At 47.6% G+C, this 25,997-nt stretch overlaps 7 protein-coding genes across 9 annotated transcripts in view; 4 read left to right on the forward strand and 3 right to left on the reverse strand.

Annotated features, from left to right (window-relative positions):
- Nucleotides 1–1,269: 1,269 nt before the first annotated feature.
- On the reverse strand, nucleotides 1,270–2,471 carry LOC6597499 (C-type lectin 37Da). The gene is made up of 2 exons (XM_002022611.2): nucleotides 2,342–2,471; nucleotides 1,270–2,278 (listed from the first exon to the last, which is right to left on the reverse strand). Exons 1-2 carry the CDS (start codon nucleotides 2,469–2,471, stop codon nucleotides 1,824–1,826), a joined length of 585 nt encoding a protein of 194 aa, XP_002022647.1. The 3' UTR covers nucleotides 1,270–1,823.
- Nucleotides 2,472–2,761: 290 nt separating this feature from the next.
- On the reverse strand, nucleotides 2,762–4,664 carry LOC6597501 (serine protease snake). The gene is made up of 4 exons (XM_026993490.1): nucleotides 4,230–4,664; nucleotides 3,843–4,160; nucleotides 3,527–3,746; nucleotides 2,762–3,455 (listed from the first exon to the last, which is right to left on the reverse strand). The coding sequence occupies exons 1-4, from the start codon at nucleotides 4,282–4,284 to the stop codon at nucleotides 2,831–2,833; spliced, it is 1,218 nt and encodes a 405-aa protein (XP_026849291.1). The 5' UTR covers nucleotides 4,285–4,664; the 3' UTR covers nucleotides 2,762–2,830.
- A 763-nt stretch (nucleotides 4,665–5,427) lies between these two features.
- LOC6597502 (DNA replication licensing factor Mcm3) lies at nucleotides 5,428–8,224 on the forward strand. The gene is made up of 2 exons (XM_002022614.2): nucleotides 5,428–6,870; nucleotides 6,947–8,224. The coding sequence occupies exons 1-2, from the start codon at nucleotides 5,512–5,514 to the stop codon at nucleotides 8,066–8,068; spliced, it is 2,481 nt and encodes an 826-aa protein (XP_002022650.2). The 5' UTR covers nucleotides 5,428–5,511; the 3' UTR covers nucleotides 8,069–8,224.
- A 655-nt stretch (nucleotides 8,225–8,879) lies between these two features.
- Nucleotides 8,880–11,483, reverse strand: LOC6597504 (protein DENND6B). Its single transcript, XM_026993488.1, has 2 exons — nucleotides 10,137–11,483; nucleotides 8,880–10,048 (listed from the first exon to the last, which is right to left on the reverse strand). Exons 1-2 carry the CDS (start codon nucleotides 11,295–11,297, stop codon nucleotides 9,203–9,205), a joined length of 2,007 nt encoding a protein of 668 aa, XP_026849289.1. The 5' UTR covers nucleotides 11,298–11,483; the 3' UTR covers nucleotides 8,880–9,202.
- Nucleotides 11,484–12,365: 882 nt separating this feature from the next.
- LOC6597505 (DNA repair protein XRCC1) lies at nucleotides 12,366–14,810 on the forward strand. Its single transcript, XM_002022617.2, has 5 exons — nucleotides 12,366–12,577; nucleotides 12,640–13,869; nucleotides 13,936–14,024; nucleotides 14,088–14,437; nucleotides 14,503–14,810. Exons 1-5 carry the CDS (start codon nucleotides 12,527–12,529, stop codon nucleotides 14,628–14,630), a joined length of 1,848 nt encoding a protein of 615 aa, XP_002022653.1. The 5' UTR covers nucleotides 12,366–12,526; the 3' UTR covers nucleotides 14,631–14,810.
- An 820-nt stretch (nucleotides 14,811–15,630) lies between these two features.
- LOC6597506 (calcineurin subunit B type 1) lies at nucleotides 15,631–18,030 on the forward strand. Of its 3 annotated transcripts, none has more exons than XM_026993493.1 (3): nucleotides 15,631–15,709; nucleotides 15,944–16,032; nucleotides 16,094–18,030. In XM_026993493.1, exon 3 carries the CDS (start codon nucleotides 16,152–16,154, stop codon nucleotides 16,662–16,664), a length of 513 nt encoding a protein of 170 aa, XP_026849294.1. In that variant the 5' UTR covers nucleotides 15,631–15,709; nucleotides 15,944–16,032; nucleotides 16,094–16,151; the 3' UTR covers nucleotides 16,665–18,030. The 3 variants fall into 3 exon arrangements, with proteins under 3 accessions (XP_026849294.1, XP_026849293.1, XP_026849295.1); XM_026993492.1 differs by having other exon boundaries at nucleotides 16,111–18,030; XM_026993494.1 differs by having other exon boundaries at nucleotides 15,708–15,724; nucleotides 16,111–18,030.
- A 6,385-nt stretch (nucleotides 18,031–24,415) lies between these two features.
- LOC6597508 (small conductance calcium-activated potassium channel protein) overlaps nucleotides 24,416–25,997 on the forward strand; it is a 62,720-nt gene continuing 61,138 nt past the window's right edge. The window contains exon 1 of the mRNA XM_026993486.1: nucleotides 24,416–24,463. The gene's annotated coding sequence lies outside the window, so the exon portion shown is untranslated. The remainder of the gene's footprint in view (nucleotides 24,464–25,997) is intronic.

A 25,997-nucleotide genomic window follows, 5' to 3' on the forward strand; every position in this document is an offset into this window, starting at 1 on the left:
TAGAATTATAAGAAAAGGATCAGTGGTATATCAAGAAAAGCATGAAAATGTGGTACTTCCCCAGCATTATAGGACTAATGAGTCTATTGGTTACGTCATGAGCTTAGTTAAGAAACTTGATTTGGTTCATCTTTCGAAAACTGGAATGAGGATTGTGCGTCCAGCTTTTAGTAGACTGGAGAAACAGGTTAAAGATGTTAAGACGTTGAGACTATTTGAAAGTTTTGTGCTTAAACTAAGCTGTGTGATTAATGTCTTTGAAGTTGAATCTGATCATTTCTTTGCACATCGCAATCGATGATATACCACTGATCCTTTTCTTATAATTCTAATTTCAATTTCATCTCCGAGAAGATAGTTTACCGCAAGGGGAGTTCCGTTTTCCAAATAATAGGTCAGCGTGCGCGATGGTTATCGATGTTGTGTTGACTGTTGTCCAGTGTTGGCTAATGTCGCAAATAACCGTCGCCTCGCCTCGCCTCTCCTCTCCATACCCAGAACACGCTGACGATCTCTAATGAGCTTGCGCAGCTTGCTGACAGACAGTCTTAGAGAGAGAGAGAGAAAGAGAGAGATTGAGCTTTGAAGCCCACCTACACATACACACACGCCTACTGCTGCACTCGCCCATACACACATAGACGGACAGAGAGACTGACAGGACAGGACAGGCAGACATAAAAGAAAATGTAACGGTAAAACGGCTGAGGCAGGAGAACAAGAAAGAAAGTACGAACGAACGATAGATAATGAGTGAGCGAGTGAGAGGGAGGGAGCTAAGTAAATGTTTAAGAATTATTAAATTTATGCACTGGTCTGTTGAATATTTATATGTATGTATGTAGTTACTACTATTAACTAAAGATAAATATGCAATATTCATGACTTGTGAATTTATATATGTATGAATATGTAAATGTATATGTATGTGTGTGTGTAAAGCAAGTTGGGCAAAATGTCTAGAATATGGAGTAATTCTAAGGATTCTTAAACGGATAGCTACTTAGAATATGCACCACAGAATACACCACATACATGCATATGCGAGACTACACACACACACACCCACACACAGATAACATGCCTAATAGTGCATCAATATTAATGTTGAGGTTATGTCGTAGATTTTCCAATATCCGAATCGCTGTTTCAACCCTAGACACGTAAGCTCTTTATCTAACCAAACACTTACACACACGCACACTCGAAAGCGTAACTCATTTCTCTAGTCTCTCAATTGAATTCCATTCCAGACTCTGGGTTTAGCGCTTGGTTTCCACCTCTCTCTTCTCTCTTTATTCTCCTTTCCAAACATAATGCATACACACACATATGCATCCTCAGTAAGAGAACACGTGTGCCGTTGTTGTTGAACAAACAAAAAATGAACTCTTGAACATTTTTTTCGTTGTGGCGATACTAGGATATACATAACGTACGTACGTATAACTAAATATAATGTTAAGAAATGATTTCAAAATTGAAACCTACATATATGTGTATGTTATGTGTATGTATACAACATATTCAGTAGAAAATTGAATAGATCTTAAGTCGAAAATCGTAATGTTTAGTATGCATAAATAACGTAACTGATTGTATAATTAGTGGAACAGAAAACGACAAAAAAGAAACAAGAGAAACACAAACAGAAACAGAAACGGATGCGGAATGATCAGAAAACAATGAGAAAATGATAATGAGAGCGATAGTCGATACAATTACGATTACGATTACGATTACGATTACGATAAATGATAAAAAGCGGATAATAAAAAGCCGGCTAAAACTATGTGATGCCTCGAATACTTTCTTGAATATTTCTACCATTTGATGTAGGTAAATTTGAAGGTCTTCGGCTCGCTGGATTCGCAGACGTACAGCATCTGGATCTTGCAGTTGGCGTCGTTGATCATCTCGCGGGTGGCGAACATGTGGACGCAATTCTCGTTGCCTCCGTAGTTGTCCGGCATTTGCTTGGGCCCGTTCCAGGGGGCATAGGTCATGGGCCGGCCATTGGACAGCCAGTAGAAGGCACCCTCAGTGCCCAGATCGTTGCCCGATATCCAAAAGTAATCGTTGTTCTTGAACCCCTTGGCCTTCATATACTTGATCAACGACTCCATCTCCGGCTTATCCTCGATGGACGCCAAATGGGCGTTCATCATGCGACAGGCCCCTGCCGCCTGAAACCAATTGACCTTGTTCATCGGCTCGATATAGTAGTAGTTGTCCGCAATCCGTACAAACGGCGTGGTATCGATCTCCGAGGGAATGCCTACGAATACGTTGAATGGTTGGGGATGGATACTTTAGGATCTTCTTCCCTGCCACCGCTTACCATTGTACACCTCCGTGCGGTAGTTGGTGAAGATATTCACGTCGGGCAGGTAGGCCCAGGCCAGGCTCCAGCCGCCTGCCAGGAGCAGCATCACCACACCACCACAGGGATTCCATTGAGAACGAGGCATCTTTAGCTGGCTATGTTCGAGGCACGAATACTTGCTGACCAACGCTCTAGGGGCTTTATAAGGTATACCAATCCGATCAATGGGCCAACGCAACTGTTTTGCCGAAAGCCGTTAAAACAGCTGGAAATACATCCGGGAAAACAGATCGAACAGAACAGAAACGGTAGACCGATCGACCGAAAGGCCCTTATCAGCAGACGCCGGCACACAGGCTTTCGACGGCGCGGCGGCTTGTACCTGCCACAAAACGTCAAAGACGTTAGATCAATTGAGTTCTGCTTCGAGAGTGCTAGCTGCTATATAAATATTTCGTTTATTTGTTTAAATTATGAAATAATAGATAAATAATTGATTCCTTTTCAGATTGGTCCTCTCAGATCGAATTCGGGAGCAGGCGGGAGTGGGATCTGCTCCTGGTAGCCACCGGGCCAGACAATCGCCTCGATCCAGGATACATAGCTGGAGACGCGGGTGTACACCGAGGGCGGGCCACTGGCACAGCCCTGGCCGAGCGATGTGATGCCCACCACATAGCCGAGGGGTCCGTTCTGCATGATCAGCGGGCCACCGGAGTCGCCTTGGCACGTATCCCGCTGGCGTGTGGCATCGCCAGCGCACAGCTGCGTGGCCACCACGCCCAGCGAGAGGGTCTCGGGTGGATAGTGGATCTGGCACTGCTCGTTGCCCACCCACTGGAGGGGCACCTTCAGCAGCTGGGACGAGGAGAGGCCAGCAAAACGCGTCTGGCCATAGCCAATGGCCATCAGCTCAGAGTCGGCCAGCTCCTGCTGGTCCCACAGACAGGTGGGACGCAGGGAAGGCGCCCGCAACTCTGCATTCAGCTCCAGCTCCAGCAGAGCAATGTCATTGTAGGCCGTACTGGCGTTGTACTCCGGATGAATGATAGCGCGCTTGATGTTGAAATCCTCGCCTGTGGCCAGGGTTAGATTATCGCCACCCAAACGCACCTGACTGGGCAGCGCTCTGCGGAAGGTAGACGAAAACAATAAGGATTATATTTCGGAGATCTTGCCTGGATGCCTGTAGGATCTTACCCGCCAAAGTCAATGCAATGGGCCGCCGTGAGTACAAATGTGGGTGAGATCAGGGCTCCGCCGCAGCGATAGTAGATCCGCTCATCGAAATTGGAACGCCAGCCGAGTGCCGCCATGAAGGGGTACTCCCGGTAGGCCGTCGGTTTACCCCCCACCACCGACACCACGAAGGTGATGTCGCGCTCGTTCAGCTGCTTCACATTATTGTAGTCATAGCACGCTGTCACAGATAGAAAGAGAGAGTGAAGGGGGAAACCCGAAACCCAAGGGTTAGTCATGGCTTAGAGATGAGAGGAGTAGGGGATTTCGTACTCACCCAGCACGCTAGGGCGCTTCTTGAGTGACGGCAACGGGGGAAGTGTGGGTCGCTCTGTTGTTGTTGTGCTCGTGACGGAGATCAGTGGCTGTTTATCCGGCTCACAGCAAATGTAGTGATCGAATTTAACAAAATAGCAGGTCTTGGGAGATTCCCGCTTTTCGAGCCAACGCCGCAGGGCCGGGGGACAGTCCTGCATTAGCTTGCAGGTGCCAGCCATTTGCTTGGCATCGTCCAGGAAGCAGTCGTCAAAGGACTCCTTGGGAAAGATGATCCCACGCTGCGACAGCGGACTGATGGCAGGTGTGGGCGTGTCCGCTAGAATCAAAGTACATACAAAATTATCCCCACAGATCCAGCTCTCTGCAGATTTCTTTTCTCTATTACCTGCCGCAAATGGGAGCAGCAGCAGCGGCAGTAGCAGCATTGGATACAGGCTCATGATGGGGTATCTTCCTTTCGTGCTCGCAGCCAGACGTGTACTGCACTTTGGGGGATCTGATCGGATCGGAACGGATATCTATTCGAGTGACGGCAGCCGCAAACCTGCCGGACAACTTCCTCCACTTACTCTCCAGGCACGCGCGCTGAATCGCCACTTGAAATGGTTGGCGCGTATTTAAAAATTGTTGCTGCAATTCCTGTATCATTATTATCGCTAAATGAGCTTGACTTTGTGACACACCATCTGGGGGCTTTCGGATCGGTTTCGCTTTTGGGTGATAATGAACGGCGGCAACGCGCTGCGACCGGTTCCCATTGTTGGCGCATTGAACCTGGGTCATATTTAATACGAATTGCTTTGGGTTTGTTCTTATTTTGATCAAAACCGGCTGCGATAATCACTCAATGGAAGGCCTTGTCAGCGCCGCACAACCGCGTCGACCACCCCCTTGTGGTATTTCATTCCCTTGCACCGAAAGGTTATACTAATTATTGGCTAATTTCAAAATATCGCTATTCACCACAGCAGTGTTTTTCTAAGATGCGCCTATGGTCATACTGCCAACCATGTCTAGCTCACACACCTTGGTAATTATATGCTTTTCATAGTATTTTCTATTATTTTCCAGACCATTTAAGACACATTATGGACTCACCCTCTTGTCCAATGCACCACTGCAGAAATCGTGTAGAAATGCAATTTAGAACCATGTCCCAGGCAACATCGAATACTAATTCGTGATCAGCATCGAATTTTTGATCGTTTGCCATTAAAATCTAATTTTTTTCAAAAGTGTAGGGAAAAAAAGGCATGTCAAAAAATGGATAGCGGAAGTTTTTCACACTGGCGCTTCCATGGTGCTTATATGAAAAAAAAAAACGGAAAAAAATGTTTGAAACATACACATTTCCCCTCTAGGTGTCGTTTTTGGCAATTACATAAAAGTGTAATTTGTAGGTAGCAAATGTGTACTTGGCATGTAGTTACCATGTAGAGAAATCAACACTTATGGTATATTTTTAAAATGAGACGGTATATTTCGGTATATTTCTGAGGTTTCTGAGACCGCGGTCACACTACACACTACTTCCCGCCAAAAAGTTTGCAAACAGCGCATTTGGCACCAAAAGTTGTGTTTGTTTTCAATCGTCTCGCCGAGAGTAAGGAGAATTTGGTGTTTGATTGCTGATCGATCGAGAGTTGAAGTCCAAGTGAAACAGAACAATGTCCCACGATAGTGAGCAGTTTATTAGGGACATACAGCGCGAGTATTTGGACTTTCTGGACGATGAAGAGGACCAGGGAATCTATTCCGGCCATGTGAAGGACATGATTGCCGAAAAAAGCAAGCGTCTTGTGGTGAACATCAACGATCTGAAGCGCAAGAATCCGCAGCGAGCCATGGGCCTGCTTAGTAACGCATCCGACGAGCAGCTGGCCTTCGGTCGTGCCCTCAAGGAGTACGCCTCCACGGTGGACCCCAGCTATGCCAAGCTGCACGAAGACTTCTTTGTGGGCTTCGAGGGCTGCTTTGGCAATCGGCATGTGACGCCGCGCTCCCTCACCTCCATTTACCTGGGTAACATGGTCTGCGTGGAGGGCATAGTCACAAAGGTCTCCCTGATCCGGCCCAAGGTGGTGCGCAGCGTCCACTACTGTCCCACGACGCGCAAAGTGCTGGAGCGCAAGTACACAGACCTCACCTCCTTCGAGGCCGTGCCCTCGGGCGCCGCCTATCCCACCAAGGACGACGATGGCAATCTCCTCGAGACAGAGTTCGGACTGTCCGTCTACAAGGACCACCAGACGCTCACCATACAGGAGATGCCCGAGAAGGCGCCGGCCGGTCAGCTACCCCGCTCCGTTGACATTGTCTGCGACGATGATCTCGTAGATCGCTGCAAGCCCGGCGACCGAGTCCAGATCGTGGGCAGCTATCGCTGTCTGCCAAGCAAGCGCGGCGGCTACACATCGGGCACCTTCCGCACGGTGCTGCTGGCCAACAACATCTCGCTGCTGAGCAAGGAGAACAACCTGGACATCTCGCGCGAAGACATTATGGTCTGCAAGAAGCTGGCCAAGAACAACGACATTTTCGAGCTGCTTAGCAAGAGTCTGGCCCCCTCGATCCACGGCCATGTCTATGTGAAGAAGGCGATTCTCTGCCTCCTGCTCGGGGGCGTGGAGAAGCTCCTGCCCAACGGCACCAGGCTGCGTGGCGACATTAATGTGCTGCTCATCGGCGATCCCTCGGTGGCCAAGTCTCAGCTGCTCCGCTATGTGCTCAATACGGCACCGCGTGCCATACCCACCACTGGACGTGGCTCCAGTGGCGTGGGTCTGACGGCGGCCGTTACCACCGATCAGGAGACGGGCGAGCGTCGCCTAGAGGCTGGCGCCATGGTCCTGGCCGATCGCGGTGTCGTCTGCATCGATGAGTTCGACAAGATGAGCGACATCGATCGCACGGCCATACACGAAGTGATGGAACAGGGTCGCGTCACCATCTCCAAGGCGGGCATCCATGCCTCCCTCAACGCCCGCTGCTCTGTCCTGGCAGCTGCCAATCCCGTGTACGGAAGGGTAAGAATATTCTGGCCCTACTCCATCCACCGTCTACCATTTTGTATAATCGATCCCCCCTACTCTCTTTTTGCAGTACGATCAGTATAAGACACCCATGGAAAATATTGGGCTGCAGGATTCGCTGCTGTCGCGTTTCGATCTGCTCTTCGTGATGCTGGACGTGATCGACAGCGATGTGGACCAACTGATCTCCGACCATGTGGTGCGCATGCATCGCTATCGCAATCCCAAAGAGGCCGACGGCGAACCCCTTTCCATGGGCAGCTCCTATGCGGACTCGCTCGCCTTTGTCTCCAGCAACGAGGAGAAAAAGGACACCGAGGTCTATGAGAAATACGACGCCCTGCTGCATGGCAAGTCGCGCCAGCGCCAGGAGAAGATCCTCTCCGTGGAGTTCATGCGCAAGTACATCCATGTGGCCAAGTGCATGAAGCCGAAGCTGAGCGAGCAGGCATGCGAGGCCATTGCCAATGAGTACTCGCGCCTCCGCTCCCAGGAGGCCGTTGACAGCGATGTGGCACGCACCCAACCCATCACGGCCCGTACTTTGGAGACGCTGATTCGTCTGTCCACGGCCCATGCACGCGCCCGCATGTCCAAGACTGTGACCATGGACGATGCCCTGTCGGCGATTGAACTGGTGCAGTTTGCCTACTTCAAGAAGGTCCTGGAGAAAGAGCGCGGCAACAAGCGTCGCCGCTATAGCGGCGCCTCCGATGATGGAGACGATGTCGCCAGGGAACGTTCGCCCACGCGTCGCAGCAAGCGCACCCGCACCGAGGCCGACCCCCATGCTGTGGTCGATAGCGACGAGGAGGATATCGAGACACCACAGCCGGATGCCGGCGATCTGACGCGTCGTGAGACCCGTCGCTCTCTACCAGCCGTACGCAGCGGTGAAACCAGCAGCAGCACCACTAACGCCAGCCAGTTGGCCAGCAGTGAGGAGCAGTCGGTCGGCGCCACGCCCACGCCGGCTAACATCAGCGATGCCCGTCTAGGGGCCTTCAAGAACGGCCTGCAGCGTCTGTTCCGCGAGGCACGCGAGCAGAGCCTGCCCCTCGGCCGCATCACAACGGCCATCAATGAGAACAACGCGGAGCCATTTGCCAGCGGCGAGATCGAGGCCGCTATCCACCGCATGACCGACGACAACCAGATCATGGTGGCCGACGAAATTGTCTTTCTTATCTAAAAACAAAAAACCATTCCATCGCTCCGAAATCCGCCCTCATCCCTTGACGTTTCCTCGTTTTTTATTCAACCACACATAATCCTCATGAATATTGGTTAAGTTATATTTTTTGTTTTCTGTGTAATTTATATGATAATAAAATCTTGGAACCACTCATTGCCCCATGGCCCGCTAGTCTGGAAGGAGGTCCTCTGCCCCAATAAATGCCTGGCTATGGCTGGGAAATCGATCGCTTTTAACGACGAAAGAAAAGCAGAACAAATTCAAAACCAAGCAACGAGTGGGACCGCTCTGAGTCGCAGCCATGGCCGCCGATCTGGACGGGCAGCACGATTGCCTCTGGAACACGTGCCTGGCCGAGTACCAGAACGTGGAGATGAAGCAGCCACCCGACTGCCGCTTTTGTCCGCAGCAAGATCAGTGTCATGCACAAGCTTCAGTTGATCGAGTATCAGATGTGTCTTGGCGTCGATAAGGAGTACTCCCGTCGGCCCTCCCGCCCGAATGCAGCCCCTGAGGAGCACAGGGCACAAAAATAATGTTTGGAAAAGCCAACGTGGGAATATAATAGTTCGACCTCTACATATCATATCAGAAATCATTAGAGGAGAGCCGTAATTAATTATTTCTGCTGGAAAGGGCTCGTTTCGTTCTCCGATTTGGCATGTAACGCGAAACCAACTGGTAGACGCTTATCAGCAAACAAATTGGCACACTCTTTTCTTTGTCGCTGTGTAAACGAGGGACTCTTGTGTCTTGCTTTTCGATTATTGATGTCCTTGAATATGTAACATATAACGATTATAAGCGATTTGTGAATTCAGTTTGAGGTTTATTTTACACTTAAAACAGACACGGATATAGCAATAATAGATCAAATCCGATTCTAGACAGTTAAAACGTATATACAACTATGAAGAGGCGTCGCTCAGTACCTACCCCAAGCCCCTGCCGAAAGGAGACCCAACTGATGGACTCCATCTAATGGATTACAACACACAACATCACACGCGCCACACACACACACACACGCAGGCAGGCAGGCACTCACTCGCATACAATTAATGAAGAGGGATTGAGGGGTAGTGTATAGTAGGAAGCGCCATTGATTTAGCTAAGGATCTGCAGGAACGATCAAAGATTCACCACATTCTTGAGATCGGGCGGCAGCAGACCCTTCATGCACTCGATCTGCGCCTGGATCTGCTGCTGTGTGCTCATCCGATGGCTGGCATTGCTGCTGTTGTGGGCGCTGAGCCAGGCGAGACCCTCCAGGCCCTGCGACTTGTCGCTGTAGAGATTCAGTTTCTGCTTGAGCTTGAGTATCATATCGATGATCTCCACCTCCTGCTTGTCGTGGGCCCAGTGCTCCAGATTCGCCTCGGAGAGGGCCTGCAGCTGTAGATCCTGGAGGGTGAGCTGAAGCTCGCGATGCCGCGACTCGTACCATCCGCGGAAGTTGGGCGAGCGAAAGAAGCGCCTGTACAGGCCCTTCCAGTCGCCCTTGAGGGGCGACGTTAGCTGCGGCCCGGCCGTCTCCAGAGTGGCCAGGAAGTCGTCCAGCTTGAAGCTGCTCGCATTGGGCGCCGACTTAAACGGACTGATGTCCTTCTGCAGCGGCATCAGCGAGGCCATGTATCGCTCCAGCGGTATCATGAAGCTCTGCGTCAGCTCCAGCAAATGTCGCCGAATCAGCGCCGTCTGCACATGCTCTGGCCGCTTGGTCTTTAGCCCCAGAAGCACCTTCTTGATCAGCGCCTTGTCCTTTTTCAGATACGGCTTGTACTTGGTGTGCAGCCCCGACGCCGAGCTCCCATCCGTTCCATTGGAGCTGCCGCCGCCATTCAGAGCCGGAGTGGTCTTCATTGATGATCTGCTGGCCAGGTGGTCGGCAGAGGAGCCACTGGAGAAGGAGGTGGCATTGCGGTGTGAGCCCATCTTCTGGCCCATCAGCAGTTGCTGCTGCTGCTGCATGTTCTTCTGTGCAATACAAAAGCGAAAGAGAGCCAAATATAGAGGCAGATAAGTGCATATGTAGATAGAGGAAGCTATAGCGCCTATAGCTTACCTGGTTGTCCACCAGTCTGAGCATGTGCGGCCAATCCTTGAGCAGCTTGATAAAGAACGGATTCGTGACGCCCAGAATGCAAGCGGGCAATCCCGCTTTGCTGGAACACTCCTGGGTGAACTCCCGGAATTCGCTGTCGTGAATGGTGAAGTAGGGCCGCGCCTCGGCGCAGTATTCCAGCGGTGCGATGAGCGCCACCAGCGCTTGGACCATGTGCGAGCAGTCGGCTGGAGAGGTGGCCACCACCACAATGGGCTCGGCGGTGATGACTAGTTCCCAGAGCGTGTACAGCTGCTCCATCACAAAGCTGAGGGAGCGGAAGAGTTCGATTTCGTTGACCGACGCCAGCACCTTGCTGCTGGCCAGTGTCTGCGGGTCAGACAGCTCGTTGGATGAGGATGAGGAGGATTCGGTGGGTGATTTGCGACTGCTGGTCGCACGCGGAATGCAAATCTGATAGTTGCACCCGAGCAGTGGCAGGTGGAGTGTCTGGCCCACGCGCAGTCCGGGCCAGTGGCTGTTGATCTGCTCGCAGGCCTGCCGTAGGACGTCGGTGCCCTCGTCAAAGTATTTGGGCGCCAGCTGCGCCAGTATATCGTAGTAGAGATTGAAGAAGGGCAGGCGTGTGATAATGATGAAGCTCTTCTGGAAGTAGCCGCGCGGCAGGTTCGCATCACGCTTTTGGCGGAAGTAGACGAAGCCCCAGTAGTGGGAGCTATCCTGGCGCAGGGCCGGGGCACAGTCTCCATTGTAGGTGGGCAGGGGCTTCTGTTGGTGCTGTTGCTGCTGCTTGGAGATGGCACGCAGACGCATGTGGAACTTGGTGTCGCCCATGCAGCCCGAGTTGGAGTCGGGGAAAGCCATGTAGCAAATGTTGCTCACCTCCTGGTCGCTGGGCATGAACTCTGGTGGATAGACATACTCCAGGGCCTGGCCCAGGTTGAGGTCGAAGGTGACCACACAGAAGCAGTGCATCCACTGCGAAAAGTGTATCCAGTCGTCGATATTAGCATTGGCATTGACATTGGAGGTCTCCGCCTCCGCATCGGCCAGCGTCTCGTTCAGTTTTCTTGGCGGAATTGCGGCCGCCTTGGCTGGCAGTGGGGCTGGAGCAGCGCCACCAGACTGTGGCTTCTCTTTCGGCCTGGCATTAACGTCCATTATTTTGTTGATAGGCAATTGTTGTTGGGTCGTTCATGAACGAACGAGCAAAAAAGAACTGCAGTGAACGAACTGAGTACGTTCGCTTAACCCATCATCTTCACTATCACAGAATGATAACTGTTGACTGCTGGCCTTAAATATTTTGTTGCTATTAATTAAAATTGCATGCACTTTCACTTGTTATTTATTTGTTTTTAATTGCCACTTTCTCCTGGCGTTGCCACTACGACGCAGGAACATCGAAAAACATCGAAAACATCTGCTTGCAACTGTTCGATCGATTGGCGGTAATAAGTGTCGTCTTGTTTTGGGCGAATATATTTAGTATATTTTTAAAATTAGACGGTATAATTCTGAGGATCAGACGCTCATAGTGCCACGAAAAAATGAGTCGTAATTTTAATCGGGCTATAGAAACAGGCAAAAACAGCCAAGGAAAATTGCAAGGTTCGTACGAACTTCGCTTGTCCATACCCTCTTTTTCCTTCCATTATGTAGGAAATGTGTAGGAACGTGTAGCAAATATGTACTTACCGTGTAGTTCTTTTCCCGACGCCGTAAATTATTACTCAGATTTTATTCGCGCCCAAAAAACAATTTCGATTTCATCAAGTTTCATATAAGACTATTATACACAGGTACGGTAATTCAATAAAAGCAAGTATTTAAAATAAACTAGTCAAGTAGAAAAGAGGTTTATTAATTGGACAAAAATTATGTGGGCAGGGCTGAGAGACCTATCTATCTAGTAATATTCTAGGGAATATCAAATCAAGGAAAATGGTTTCCAATCCCTGACGGAGAATGATTTAACCCATTGTAAGCCAAGAGGGTATTTTAATTTTCCACCGAAAATAATGAAAATGTAATCATTTTAGCGCAGTTCAGGTGAAAGATATCGTGGTTGTTTTTAAGTCCAGAGGAAAGATGGCAGGGATCTAGAAGAAAAATGTACACTTGATAATATTTTCCGCTATGTACCTCAAGTAGTTGAACTATTTAAATATAGGGGGCTTAAGTGGGAAAAGTTTGTTTGTTCATCATATAAGACGCTACATTGTTGTTGAGGAGCCAAAATTGAGCCAAAAATAATCCAAGCAATCGCCGTAGCAGGAAAACAAGACAAGTATTTAAAACAAACCGGTCAAGTAGAAAATTGATTGATTAATCGGATATAATCGGGCGTCTCGTTTAGCGCGAATCGGTCCCAGAAAAAACATTGCGAAATGCCGATCGCGATTTTGAAATCCGTGCGAGAAGTCAGCAGCGAGGATCCGGTAAGATGTCATGACGAAATCCCCTCTCCGCTAGCTAAATCACATGTTGCTATATCCTACAGGTGCATGTGGCCGAGAATCTGCTGAAGGAAAACGCCGGCAAGAAATGGAAGACGCAAGCGGTCGGCGAGAAGTCCGCCTATGTGATACTGGAGTTTGCCGATCCGCAGCAGGTCACCGGCATCGACCTTGGCAATGAGCACGCCGCCTTCATTGAGGTACTCGTCAGCCGGACGGGCTGCAAGGCGGACGACTTCAAGGAACTTCTTCTCTCCAGCTCCTTCATGACACCCATCGAGAGCAAGAACTCCAGCAACCAAAATCGTGTTCGCTGTTTCGGCAGCTCAGCCCTTGACTCCACCGCACTGCCCGAGAAATGGAAGCTTTTGAAAATCGTCTGCACTCAGCCATTCAACAAGCACGTGCAGTACGGTCTGTCCTTCGTCAAGGTTCACGTGACGGCCCAAGCGGCTGCTACAAGTACCACAGCAGCTGCGTACAAAGCCAAATCGCTGTTACCCGAGCGGATAATGCAATTCGGGGCATTCAAAATGCGCGAGGAATCGCCAGACTCCGATACAGACACACCATTAATGCGCTTCAAGCGCTGGAAGGAGTCTCAGGGGTCAGCTGCTCCGGCCAGCACAGCAGCCGCCATTCGAGACGCCCCTGCAGTGATGCGACGGCTGAGCAACACAAAACCATCGAGTCTTTCAGTGTCGCCGGCTCCCTCACCAGCACCAGCGCTAGTGTCGGCTTCAGCTTCACGTTCTGCCTCTCCTACTGGCGATGGTAAGACGGATGCAAAGCCTCTGGATCGGAATCGGGCTTCACTTTTATTCGGAGATGACGACGATGACGATAATGCCGATGATAGGAATCCGAGGAAGCAGCGCTGGAGCAAGCACCTTGAGGCCGACAAGGACAGGCGACGCGTGGAGCAGGAGAAGCAGGAGAATGAGCGGAAGAAAGACAAATCCAAGCGTCATTCCATAGACAAGGCGCCACCAAAAGTGGACAGCCCCAAGCCCAAGGATATTCCCAAGGAGAGATCAAGGGAGAGCCACAAGCCAAGGGAGAGCGAGAACCCAAGGGAGAGCCACAAGTCCAGGGATAGGGATAGCGACAGATCAAAGGAGAGTCCCAGACCGTCGGCTCATAAGCGCCACTCATCGCCCACTCGAGGCGCTGCCACGCCAGCCAAAAAGTTGAAGATAAAAGAAAGCACCATCCAGTATCGACCCTTTAATCAACTGCTGCGCGGCGTGGTCCTGGTCATCAGCGGGATACAGGCAAGACACGGTCATACACAGAAGTATACAATCAGTCGCATAACTAAGACCCTATTTTCCGTATAGAATCCCGATCGCGCGGACCTTCGCTCAAAGGCAACGGCCATGGGGGCCAGGTACAAGGCAGACTGGGAGTCCGGATGCACTCATCTGATGTTAGTCTCATCTTCTACATACGTAGCCGTTCTGCCTTTAATTGTGGCTTTCATTCCTTGCAGATGCGCCTTTAAGAACACTCCCAAATATAGGGAGGTCAAAGGAAAGGGCAAGATCGTGACCCGCAGCTGGATCGAGAAGTGTCATGCACATAAGAAGTACTTGCCCTGGCGTCGATATGCCTTGGACACAGACGAAGTGGGCCGGCCAGAGAGCGATGAGGAGCTGCACGACGAATCACTGAAGCCAAAAGCCCGGCCAGAGCCGCAGCTGTCTGGCGATGTCGAAATGTCTGTTCCCGTGGTGGTGGAAATAGATGATGCAGATCATAACCAGGAGAAGAATACCAATGTCACCCACAATATCTCTTCCGGTATCGACACTGAAGATGAACTGGAGCGCGTTGCACATGGTGAGCGTCTGCCTCTGCTTCTGCCTGGATCTTGAGAATCGATTTACAACTCTTTCCTTTTGCAGAAAATATCCTAAAAAAGGCCGAGCGAGGCAAGCAGCAGGTTAAACCCAAGTCACGAGATGTGTACGTTGTTAGCACGGATGAGGAGGACTATCTGGAAGAGAAAAAGAAGCAGGTCAATGCTCTGTAGTCACCTTTTTTTATTTAATTTAATTTTTGTGTAAGCCTAGTTATTAAGTTTTCCACTGGCTGTTTACCTTGTACGCTTAAAGTACTTATATGTTATGTATTCGGTAAAGCCCTACACTTTTTTTTGAATATACAGTCCAACGCGCTCTGGCATCGATAACATATTTATCGGATAAAATTACCTAACGCGTATGAAAATACGTGATAGTTATGTTTCTTAAACGTTTTCAAAAAGTATTCAGAAATTTTTATTGCGATGCGTAAATTGATCTGGACTCCCAAATGTATGCCACAAAATAAATGCATTTCAGGTGCGAGAAGCAACAGTCTGCTGCCCGGACATTCTTGTGCTCTCTCCTAAACTCATGCCCCCCCCATCTCGCTCTGGCACACTGCGGTTGCATTGAGACCAAAAAGAGTTCTTGCGCCTGTCTGTGCCTTTTATCATTACCAGGGTATATCAATATTAAGGTATGGGGAAGCTACCTAGTACTCTCTCCGCACAGTTACAGTTTCCTTCGATGTTCACACATGACGGCGAAATTCTCCGTTTCAATTGGAAAAAATATCCAAAAATAAGGCATTTAAATATTAATCCTTAAAATCGTATTGAATCACCCAATTGTGGTGTCCTTATACCCTTGAAGCAGCCTTTTTTAAGGCTTTTCAAAGGCATTTATATTATTTAAAATATATGCATTATTATAATAGTTATAGATTTATTGGTCATCAACCTTTAAAAGTATTCCATTTTTAAGTCAAAAATCCAGAATAAACCGCGAGTGGTTATCGAATGTGTCCATTCGCCTATGGAATATTTATAATTATATACGCAAATAAAGAAAAAAAATAGCAGTAGAACTAATAGAACTGTAGGATATACCTATGTATAAACTTTCGAAGTTGTCAAAAGGAGCACTTACGTACCTTGAAATAAGACAGCTCCCTGAGTTGTTAGCCATACCTAAGTTTGGTATGTCATGGCCACAAAACGAATGGAGGAAAAACCCTCCCGGAATCAGTCGTGTTTTTGCTGTAGAGAGATTTAGAGTTAACAAATCGCTGGACTGTTGGTTTATGGTAATTTTATCATTGGTAAATGCCAAAATATTCCAAATCCAAGCCTGCGTGACAGCTTGGGTGAATCCTCAACCACTGATTAGCCTTCAGTTCACCGGAGAACACAGCCTGAAATCAAAGAAAGCGAAAAAGTGCAGGCGTCAGGATGAGATTTTCTTAGTGGAAAATCGATATGATTGAGGCCCCAAAATAAAAGTGTTGCTACATATTCTCTTCTCTTTTCATTTCATGCAGAGAGCAGGACCTCCACCTGAGGAATACAACCGATTGACAGAGAGAGCGAGAGCGAGAGGAAGGACTCACCAAAATACAGAAGCCCACAGGTATGTCCCATGTCCCACCCACAAGATGTGGTATACCATATCCCAATAAAATGAGGTACAGTGCTCAGTTTTTATTAGATCAAACGGAATCCGTTTAAGGATCAGAAACAAGGCCAAATATGGGTAACGAGACCTCCCTGCCGATGGACATGTGCTCCAACTTCGATGCGGATGAGATCCGGCGATTGGGTAAGCGTTTTCGGAAGCTAGATCTGGACAACTCGGGCGCCCTCAGCATCGACGAGTTCATGTCCCTGCCGGAGCTGCAGCAGAATCCGCTGGTGCAGCGCGTAATCGACATCTTCGATGCGGATGGCAACGGCGAGGTGGACTTTAAGGAGTTCATCCAGGGCGTCTCCCAGTTCAGCGTGCGCGGCGACAAGCTCTCTAAGCTGCGCTTCGCCTTCCGCATCTATGACATGGACAACGACGGGTACATCTCCAATGGTGAGCTCTTCCAGGTGCTCAAGATGATGGTCGGCAACAATCTGAAGGATACACAGCTGCAGCAGATCGTCGACAAGACCATCTGCTTTGCCGACAAGGACGAGGACGGGAAGATATCCTTCGATGAGTTCTGCTCGGTGGTGGGCAACACCGATATCCATAAGAAAATGGTCGTCGATGTCTAAAAAAAACTTGGTGACCGGACCCAAGGGGGATCCATCCCATATATAGAGATATACGACTATCGTTTAGCCAATACAGTTCCATGTATGTGTGTGTTTGTGTGTATGTGTGCGAGTGTGCGTGCGTGTGTACCTTCCGTTCCACCTGTTGTTCAGGTTTATAATAAATGGATATATCTTTCTGTCTGTGTCTTTCGGTCGGTCTGTAGTTCCCATCCGCACTGATTGTACGAGATCCAAAACGAGGGCCTTGGGGCGTGCCAAAAAACACAACCAGATAACGGAAACTAAGCTCGTATTGTAATCTATCCATGTCTATACCTTATCTCTGAACGATCTCTCATCCTCAGAATGCAATGAATTGTGTCTTATACTCATACGAAAACCACCGGCAACGGACCACTATGAATCTTCATCTTTATAATCGTACTCGTACACGTACTATAATGAAACATATTCCCAAAAACTCTTCTTCACTCGAATTGATTGAAACATAAAACTGTTCCTTTTTCATTCCGCACCACTCATTATACAAATACTATATTCATTAGAAAGTATATTGTAAAATGTTCCAAAAACGTTTTCTTACAAATTTAAGCTTTAAACTCTTAGACTGTTATCTTCAATTCGTTATTTTCTTTCGTAACTATACTTAAAATTGTTAATTTCCATTTTCTTCATAGTGGATAATGTTGTTCACTCGAATCCCTATTACATTTCAAATGTATAACGAAATATACTTTCAAACTTTTCCCAGATTTCCCAGACTCTAGATTTCTTTATAAGGTACGAATCCATATTATTCCAGTCTTAATGGCTTTATTTTAAGCAAACACTTTTCAATTCCATTTCCACATAATGAAACATTCAATACCAATATCTTTTTGTAAAATATACTGAAATATGTTTTCAAAACACATTTCCGCTCAGTTTTTCTTTAACTTTAATACCAATCTTTTTCATTTTCCATTTCCTATAAAATACTTAATAAAAATGGATTTCGAATCTTCTGCTCTTGAGATCCTTCCCGAGATCCCTTTTTATTTCTATTAGAAAAACTAAGTATAAGTTTATGCACTACCCGGAGCCTCATTGAAGCTGAAACCTTGGATGGGATCGCTTGGATCGCATTGCTCTGGAAAGTATGCTATGGCAAAGGCCCTATGGGGGGGGTAGACATCAACCCTTAATTGACTTAAGATCGATGGAGTCTCAAACCTAGATTGTACTGTAACCTAACTCTATGTTCAAGATTCAAGCCTAATAATTAAGTTCATCCTTTGACTACTACTACTACTACTACTACATGTTGTGTATAAGAATGTGCATAAGAAACTGCACCTAAAATTAAACAATGTTTATTGAAAAAGCAAAACACAAAAGAGGCGTTCGTTCACTGCGGGGAACGGAATGGAATAGAATGGAATGGAATGGGGTGTCCGTCCCCATTCCTAGTCCTAGTCCTTGGCTACGTATCTCCATAACACGTGCGTGTCTTTCAGGCCTCTCAGGGTACTCCCCAAATCCCGAGCCAACAAAAACGAACAGGAGCAACTTTTTGGCCGTTAGCAACGATTAGCTGTTTTGTAGGTCACCGATTTACCAACTCTGTGGGTGGATTGGTTCGTGGTCGCTTGTGCAGGTATGTCTGTATGTCCGTATGTATGAAGGTAGGTGTGTGTATGTGCTCCAGAGGGGCCCTCGTGTGGAGGTCGGACAAAACAGGAAGCCAGCAAACTAGTTGTCAAGTCCATGGGTAGGAACTTGTAGGGTGAAACCCAGAGCCCAGAGCCCAGAGCCTTGACCAGGAGAATGAACCAGCGAATGTCCAAGGTGTAGAGGAGGATACGACACGCGTGTGTTTATTCGATGGATGTATCCTTATATCGTATGTGTGTGTGTGTGTGTGTGTGTGTGTGCTTGGTATCAATAAATTATTATATCCTGTCTGTCGCAAGCTTCGTTCGTTAATCATTTTCGCCTAGGTTCCCGCCTCCCCAACTCGTAAGCATTTCCATTTTGAAAATTAGTAGGGTTAAAGCCAGGGGGTTACATACCTATCTTACCTATCTTACAACCATTCCAGTCCTCCCCCCCCTGCTGCTGCTGCTGTTGCTGGCGCCTCACGAGTCTTTCGTTGACCTTTTTTCGGAGGTTTTTCGAGTCTTTTTGTTTTCAGGTTTGGTTTTTTTCGAGTATTAATTGGCTTGATTAATGTGCTCCAATTTTCGGATTGTACCTAACCGCGCCTGGCCCCAATAATCGAGCTTCTCTTTGGCCTCCTGACGCGTCGTCTATCATTTTATTTGTTTTTTTTTTCCTTTGTTTTGGTGGGAAAATATACAAGCTCCGTTTTGGCGGAGAGGTCCGTGGGCCTGGGATCTGTTTTCTGTCACGAATACCGATATTTCGTATGACAGAAATTTTGATTTCCAAACGTCCGAAAGAGTAGCATCTTTTGTATCACTGTATCAAGAATTCCTTTATTAAGGACATACGGAAAAGATGGAAGATTTTTCATTAAACATCTATAAGAAATGAATCCAGGATTCCGTTGATAAAGAAATGAGTCCCTAATGAAGCACGAGCTGGAAAATAAGAGACTATGAATATGTATGATTTTCTTTACTTTTCGGTAGTTAAATAGTTCAAGTGTTCGATGTTTTTTTTTTGTTTTTAATCGGTAAACCACCTGGCAGATGTTCGAAGATGAAAGATGTCTCTCCCTGAGTTATAAATACTTTGTATGAGTGTGGGTGCTTCTCCCATAAGCCCTATTGATTCCATCTCCTGCTTCAACTTCCACTTCTGCTTCAGGGGTTTTGGGATATTTTTGGAAATATTTTCTCTGGTTTTTTTGTTTCTTTGTTTAGGGAGAAACTTATTTCGCTTGAATAACTTTGTTTTGTTGCTGTTTTTTTTTTTGGGGTAGCAAACGGAAACAAACTATTTAGTGAAAAGGTTTTTCATAAATTATGTACAGCACTTTTCCCATTTTAATGGCGGGATGTAGCAAGGGGAGGGCTGCTTAGCAGCGACAGGTTGGTGGTTGGGGGAATCCACTGTTGTCCTCACACACAAATCAATATACCCTCATGTGCGTGTGTGTGTGTGTGTGTTGTTCTTTTTGTACAGGTAAGGGCATATGTACATATACGCATGATATAACCTCAAAATGAAATGAATTTTTTGGGAAAATACTGTCAGCTTTTTATTCGTTCGTCTCTGTTGTTCGGCCGGTCGGAATCCATGGTAAACCCGAGGATATAGCCACCAGAGCCCCACTAGAGCCCTAGTCTTACGGACACCTCCCTTCCTAAGCTTCGGTGGCAAAAAGCTTTTTAGTTTATGTTGGGTTTTCTGCAATAATAATCGGAGGTGCGGGAAGGAGGGCATTAAGTCAAAACCGGAGCTGCAAAAACAAATGCCAAATCAATGTTCCATCTGTCTGTCTCTCTCTCTATATCACTCTCTTTCTCTCTCTCTCTCTCTCTCTCACTCTCTCTCTCTGTCTGTCCCTCTGCGTGAGTGGCATGTGTGTATTGTGCGATAAAAGTCGAGACTCGTGCCAGTTTCGAGCTGTAACCAAAAACGCATACAACAAAACAAAAAGACCAAACAAAACAGTAAAAAAAAAAACCGAAACAACTTCTGTTCTCGGTAGAGGTGTCGAAGGTGTCAATACCCTGGGAAATCTATAGCCTCAGCCACACAACAGATCATTTTGCCTTTTGCCTGGGTTAGACTGAATTATCTTCAATTACTGAAGTGTTTCCCACACAAAGAGTTTGTTCTACACCGATAGTTTTCCTGAAAGATATGGGGGTATTAATATAATCATTCGATTTGGCTTCTGTTTAACTGGGAATGATCTGTGAGGACAGGCCAACTGCCTGTTCGGCCCAAGATTTATTCAGAGTCAGCAGATCTGCTGCCACCATCTGCCTCGAAGTGCCATAATACCCTCTGAGTGGACATAAAAACGAGGTAATTACAATGTGAATGGGAATTACAAAAACAAGCATCAACAACCACCGTTAGCGCCAAGCGTCAAGCGCCAGGAGCATACTGCTCCCCTCGCCCCTCGCCACCCGCCCCTAGCACCAAGTCCCCGGCCATTCCGCCATTCTGCCATCTGTTCCCGCCCACAGAACCATAAATTTACCATTACCACCGAGCGGCTACCTCAACACTGCACCACGCCGCCGCCGCTCCATATATTAAAGGTGGCAAGAAACGAACGCCACATCGGTGACGCAACGGAACTACGGAGACCCCCCAAAAGTCCGAGCACTTTGCCCCTTTCAAAAAGGTTCAGAAATTTATCCATTTTGAGTGGAAAAAAGCTTAAAAGGATCTTCTGGGTCTTTTGATGAGATATACAAAAAGTCAATTGTAGAATTGAACGAAATTCTTCAGGGGCACTCCTGTTGAAAATATGGCATAAAAACACTCAGTATACAAATACTCATGAAATTAACAACATTAAAAACTCAACCCCTTATATAATAAAGCATAAATTGGTTTATTGAGTATTTAAACGATCTGACAGATCATGATTCGCAAGTCCAGAGTCGTAAAATTTCCATAAAATCAGGCGTTTGTTGATAGAATTAAAAAAAATAGTTCCAAATAGCTAACAAAATTCGTGAGTTCTCCGAAAGAAGTGTCTATCGCTTGGTTCGCCTTATGTCTTCCCTGAGATGGGAAAATTATAAAAAAAACCCTATATATGTATCTTTGATCCAATTAACTTTGAAACTCTCAAGGGCTCTCTATCCGTTGATCTACTCCAGGAGGAGGGCCTTGGAAAACTCTCAAACTCTAGCTTTGGCTTTAATTCTGATTATGTTTTTCAATTTCGATTCCTACGATTACGACTTCCGATAAATGACTCCGATTCCGACTGTTCCAATTTGGAATAACAATTCCCATTACAGCACCTCATTTCGCCTCCCGTTTCCTCGTTGCGACTCCCGACTCCAATTCTCGATAACGATTCGCAACTCCCGATTGCAAGTAGAGATTACCAACTCCGATTCCGATTCCGACTAGCGATTCCCGGCTACCGATTGCCAGCAATCTGCATTCATTCGGCATAGCGCCGTTATATGCTTTCCCAGCACTCTATAAGAAGTGTGACAGAGGCGTAGTGGTCTATGCGGGAGGGGGGTGTATGCTGCCAGTGGATTCTATGAGAAAGAAGAACTCCCTCTCGGCCACACCGCTGGAAAAGGGGATGGGGCTCCAAAGGAAGCAGCATAAACGTTGGCGCAAGAACGACACTCGACTGGACCCCCATCAGAGCCCGAACCCGAACTCGACCCAAAGCCCCGAGCCCCGTTTCCAACTCGACCGACTCCTGGCCCTGTGGCCGACGCTTCTGGCCGCACTAAACGGGACTCCCTCCACGCCCACAAGCCAGAGAGGGCCCGAGACCGAGACCGACCAACAGCCGACCGAACGCCGCCACGACGACGACAACGACGACCCACCGACCGACCGAGCGACCGAGCAGGAACGTCAGCGTCGACGTCGATGTCGTATATACACGGTGCCGAGCAACAAATTGAGTCAGTATCGCACAAACAACACTAACGGAAACATCAACGTGAAAGCAAGACGGACGCACGCCCTCTGTCCGTGTCTGTGTGTTCAAAAGTTCAACGCGGCCCCCGTCGTCGCGCAGCAGTCGCACTCGAACTTTGTTTCAGTCACAAACACAGACACACAATTCGACACCCGCACACACAAGCCCACGCAGAAGAGTCGCAAACACACAAGCATACACCCACACAGACACACAGACATGCATAGCAGCGTATAAGCGTGTAAGGTGCAATAATAATAATAACGGGATTTGCATGAAATGCAGCATCATACAGGAGTCACAGTTAACAGAGGGAACTAGAAATATGTAGACAGAGAGAGGGAGATACAGAGAGATGGATGGAGTGATGGAGTGATGGAGAGGCTGATCGGAGAAGAGGGACAGAGCCCTCAACACCATAGCTGCGTATTTCAATTCAAGTGAAAAGGAGCGATTGATAGAGAGAAAGTGAGTGATTTTTGTGGGAATCCGGTGTGCTGGATTGCCTTCCCCTTTGTTTAATGCACCTTGCGTCCACAGGGTACATTGATCGTGGTGTCGGTGGGAGTCAGTGGGAGTGCAAGAGTCCATTTACCGTTACGGGGTAATTTACAGTTGGATATCTTGACAGACACCAACAGCATTTACAGTTAGCCAGCGAGAGCCGCCGGAGGGAGTACAAGAGAGTACAACAAAGGGAGATAGTGCTCAAAAAAGACAGGGATGGCTAGAGAGTGCCAGCGGGAATTCGACAAAGAGAAAGGGTCAATGAGCGACGAACGGGACTGGACGGGATGGGTGATTCGAATCAGCACTTAGCCATTACGTGGCTCTGCCTGCGGGCCCACTGAGAGTGTAAGTCAGTCAGTCACTCCTGCCTGCCCGCCCTCTCACTCTCTCTTCCGGACAGCATCCCGGACTGTGGGGCATTCCACACGGTATTCGAAATTTGCACTCGAGTTCGAAATCGAATCGCAGGCGACAATATTGTTGCAAGTTGTGCAGTCAGTGGCCGCAGTGGCGGCAGCCCGTAAAAATAGAAAGAAAGAAAGAGATAAATTATAATAAAAACCAAAAAAATAAAACTGTAGGTGGAAGGGGCAGTCACAGGCAGAGGTGGAGGAGAAACAGCGGATACTTGCAACACGGAGTTGAATGCGCCTCGTCGTGGGTGTCGCGTATTCGTATATAAATATACATATATACTCGTATGCATATATCTATATAAATACAATTTTTTTTGCTGTTATTCTATAGTTCATAAATGTACATATATTCTTGTTTAAAATAAAACAAGTGCAAGAAAAGTAGTGGCCCATTGCGGCCGCAAATGGAAACTCGTATGAAAATGTCCACTCGGCAACACGAAAATCAACAACAGCAACAGCAGCAGCAACAACAACAACAGCAGCCACAACAGCAACAACAACAGGAACAGCAACAAAAACAAAACCAACAACAGCAACAATCAGAGGCAGCAACTCTACAACAACTGGAGGAAAAACTTCAACAGCAGCAGGAGAAACTTCCAAAAAAAGAGAAAGAACTTGAAGACCATCAGGAATATCTGGCAAGACATACGGAAACATTGAAGTACCAGAAGGCAATACTACAACAAAAGGGGGACCGAATTATACAGCTAAAGGCAAAATATACACACGAGCAAGAGCAACTACAGGAACAGAAGAAAAAACTTCAACAACAGTTGCGAAAAGTTCAACAACAGCGAATGGAGTTCACCAATCCACCAACATAAGCCACTCCACCAACTCTGACGGCGACGGCTGCTGGAACGCTCTTTGACGTTTTCTCACACTTACACATATACAAACACTGAAACCACCCACAAACACCCACATATACACATATACATATATACATATACATATGCATAAATGGCAATATGGACGGACTGCAGCAGCATTTGTGTTGTATCCATATACTACTCCTTGTACTCCTTGCACAGTGACACGCGCGTGCCAAAAATATTGCCGATTTTATCAAGAGAAAAGCAGCAGCAGCAGCAGCACCAGTGGCAGCACCACCAGTGGCAGCAGCAGCTGCAGCAGTGGAAGCCATTAACTGAAGGAGCCACAACGGGACCGGGAGCGGGAGCGGGAGCAGGAGCAGGAGCAGTAAAAGGAGCAGCTGCAGCCCCAGAACCTCCCACAGAAACAACGAATATTGCAAAAGGGCGGCGCAAACTATCACAGTGGGTATACCAAAAAAGCACACCCTGTATGCACACACACACACACGCACGCACACCCTGTATACATATACCCCTTTCCACCAACACCATGCAACACTGACTCAAGCAGCAATAATTGTAAGCCGAGTGCAGAGCAAGAGAGAGAGAGAGAGAGAGAGACACACACAGCGGGAGAAAGTAGGTGCATCCATGGGGGAGAAGGAGCTGCAAACAGGAGGCGAATGTCCAAGCGGGAGAATCACTGTGAGCTGGAGATGGGAGAGTGGATGATTGTCCAAGCGGTAGAGTGGATTGTTTAAGTGGTAGAGCGAGAGGAGGAGTGCCTTGCAAGCGTTGCAAGCGTCGAAATCGTTGCAGGCGTGAATTCCAAATGAGCTATGTGTGCGGTGAACGGTCCTCCAACTCGCCGTAGTGCGAATCTGCCAGCTGCCAGCAGGGCGATATGCAGATTAGGGACAAACCGCAGGCCGCCGCCGCTGGCTGCAGCAAACAAGAGCGGTTCTCCAGTTGGAAGAATCAGCAGTGGAGGGAGGGTAAAGGAGCAGCGGGGCGCAGTAACAGGAGCTTTCGAGTGCTGTGCAATCAGAGAGGCAGAGCAATGCAGAGAGCACCCGGCGAAAAGGCCCTGTGCCATGCCCAGCCGTGTAATGACATGTTCGGCAGGCTGCCTCTCTGTGGGGCATGTGGCATGTTCCAGCCTGGGTGCTGCTCTTGCGGTCATGCAAATTGACACAATGGATTGGGCTATGCTCGAAAATGCAATTTGAGATTCCTACAAGCATCAGTCCCAGTGCCAGTCCCAGACACAGATCCAAACCCAGACCCAGACCCAAACCATAGTGAAACAATGAGTGATTGCTCCTCCTGCTGCTGCTGCTACTGCTGCTGGAATCTCCATGGAAAATTCATGAACAGTCAAATTGAGTTTGTGGTCGAAGCACAAGAAGAATGCCACAGACATCGCCAATGATTGAGTGGGTTGCACGGCTTTAAGACAGCTTCAAAAACTTTAAACATGCAATAGCGAAAACTTCTTAAACTTTTCTCCAAGCACGACCCTTCAATAAAGACCGTTCGGAGAACGGAAATTGCTTATTGAATACGTTATTCGTTATTCGTATGGGTAATCGAATGAACGTTACGTATACGCTGCGGAGGCCTCCATCGATTGGGAGCTGTAATTACACCTGATTCTATTAGTTAAGCGTAACAAAGTTATGGCCATTAATTGTATAAAACATGTTTTACTAATTGATTTAATTGTGGGGTGGGCTACACACGAAAGGGAACGAAAAAAGGTTTAGTTATAGAAAATAAATGCGTTACGGAAACGCTTTTGTTCAGGAATAAATACATTTGGTGGTCCAATGGCCAATTAATGTTGAAATGAGAGGTGTATTTTAATTGCTAGAAGAATAGAATACATTTTTCAAGACCATCCATATAGTTTTCTTGGCCTTGTCATCAACGTGTTCTTCCATAAGTTTTCGGAACCCATTATACGAGTATAAGTACAATTATTCTTCCGTTGTTG

The sequence above is a fragment of the Drosophila persimilis genome, unplaced genomic scaffold (genome assembly GCF_003286085.1).
Source record: "Drosophila persimilis strain 14011-0111.01,24,50 unplaced genomic scaffold, DperRS2 tig00000841-arrow-arrow-pilon, whole genome shotgun sequence".
Taxonomy (NCBI): Eukaryota; Metazoa; Arthropoda; class Insecta; order Diptera; family Drosophilidae; genus Drosophila; species Drosophila persimilis.

What these genes read in the sequence shown, in the direction of transcription:
- LOC6597505 (XM_002022617.2), top strand. Translation starts at nt 12,527, where the DNA reads ATGCCGATCGCGATTTTGAAATCCGTGCGAGAAGTCAGCAGCGAGGAT. An exon ending in TCCGGATGCACTCATCTGAT is followed by an intron (nt 14,025 to 14,087) that starts GTTAGTCTCATC and finishes CATTCCTTGCAG; the next exon opens with ATGCGCCTTTAAGAACACTC. An exon ending in ACTGGAGCGCGTTGCACATG is followed by an intron (nt 14,438 to 14,502) that starts GTGAGCGTCTGC and finishes TTCCTTTTGCAG; the next exon opens with AAAATATCCTAAAAAAGGCC.
- LOC6597504 (XM_026993488.1), bottom strand. Translation starts at nt 11,297, where the DNA reads ATGGACGTTAATGCCAGGCCGAAAGAGAAGCCACAGTCTGGTGGCGCT. An exon ending in TCAGACTGGTGGACAACCAG is followed by an intron (nt 10,049 to 10,136) that starts GTAAGCTATAGG and finishes TGTATTGCACAG; the next exon opens with AAGAACATGCAGCAGCAGCA.
- LOC6597506 (XM_026993493.1), top strand. Translation starts at nt 16,152, where the DNA reads ATGGGTAACGAGACCTCCCTGCCGATGGACATGTGCTCCAACTTCGAT.
- LOC6597501 (XM_026993490.1), bottom strand. Translation starts at nt 4,284, where the DNA reads ATGAGCCTGTATCCAATGCTGCTACTGCCGCTGCTGCTGCTCCCATTT. An exon ending in GAAGCGCCCTAGCGTGCTGG is followed by an intron (nt 3,747 to 3,842) that starts GTGAGTACGAAA and finishes TATCTGTGACAG; the next exon opens with CGTGCTATGACTACAATAAT. An exon ending in CATTGCATTGACTTTGGCGG is followed by an intron (nt 3,456 to 3,526) that starts GTAAGATCCTAC and finishes TACCTTCCGCAG; the next exon opens with AGCGCTGCCCAGTCAGGTGC.
- LOC6597502 (XM_002022614.2), top strand. Translation starts at nt 5,512, where the DNA reads ATGTCCCACGATAGTGAGCAGTTTATTAGGGACATACAGCGCGAGTAT. An exon ending in CCAATCCCGTGTACGGAAGG is followed by an intron (nt 6,871 to 6,946) that starts GTAAGAATATTC and finishes CTCTTTTTGCAG; the next exon opens with TACGATCAGTATAAGACACC.
- LOC6597499 (XM_002022611.2), bottom strand. Translation starts at nt 2,471, where the DNA reads ATGCCTCGTTCTCAATGGAATCCCTGTGGTGGTGTGGTGATGCTGCTC. An exon ending in CCGCACGGAGGTGTACAATG is followed by an intron (nt 2,279 to 2,341) that starts GTAAGCGGTGGC and finishes ACGTATTCGTAG; the next exon opens with GCATTCCCTCGGAGATCGAT.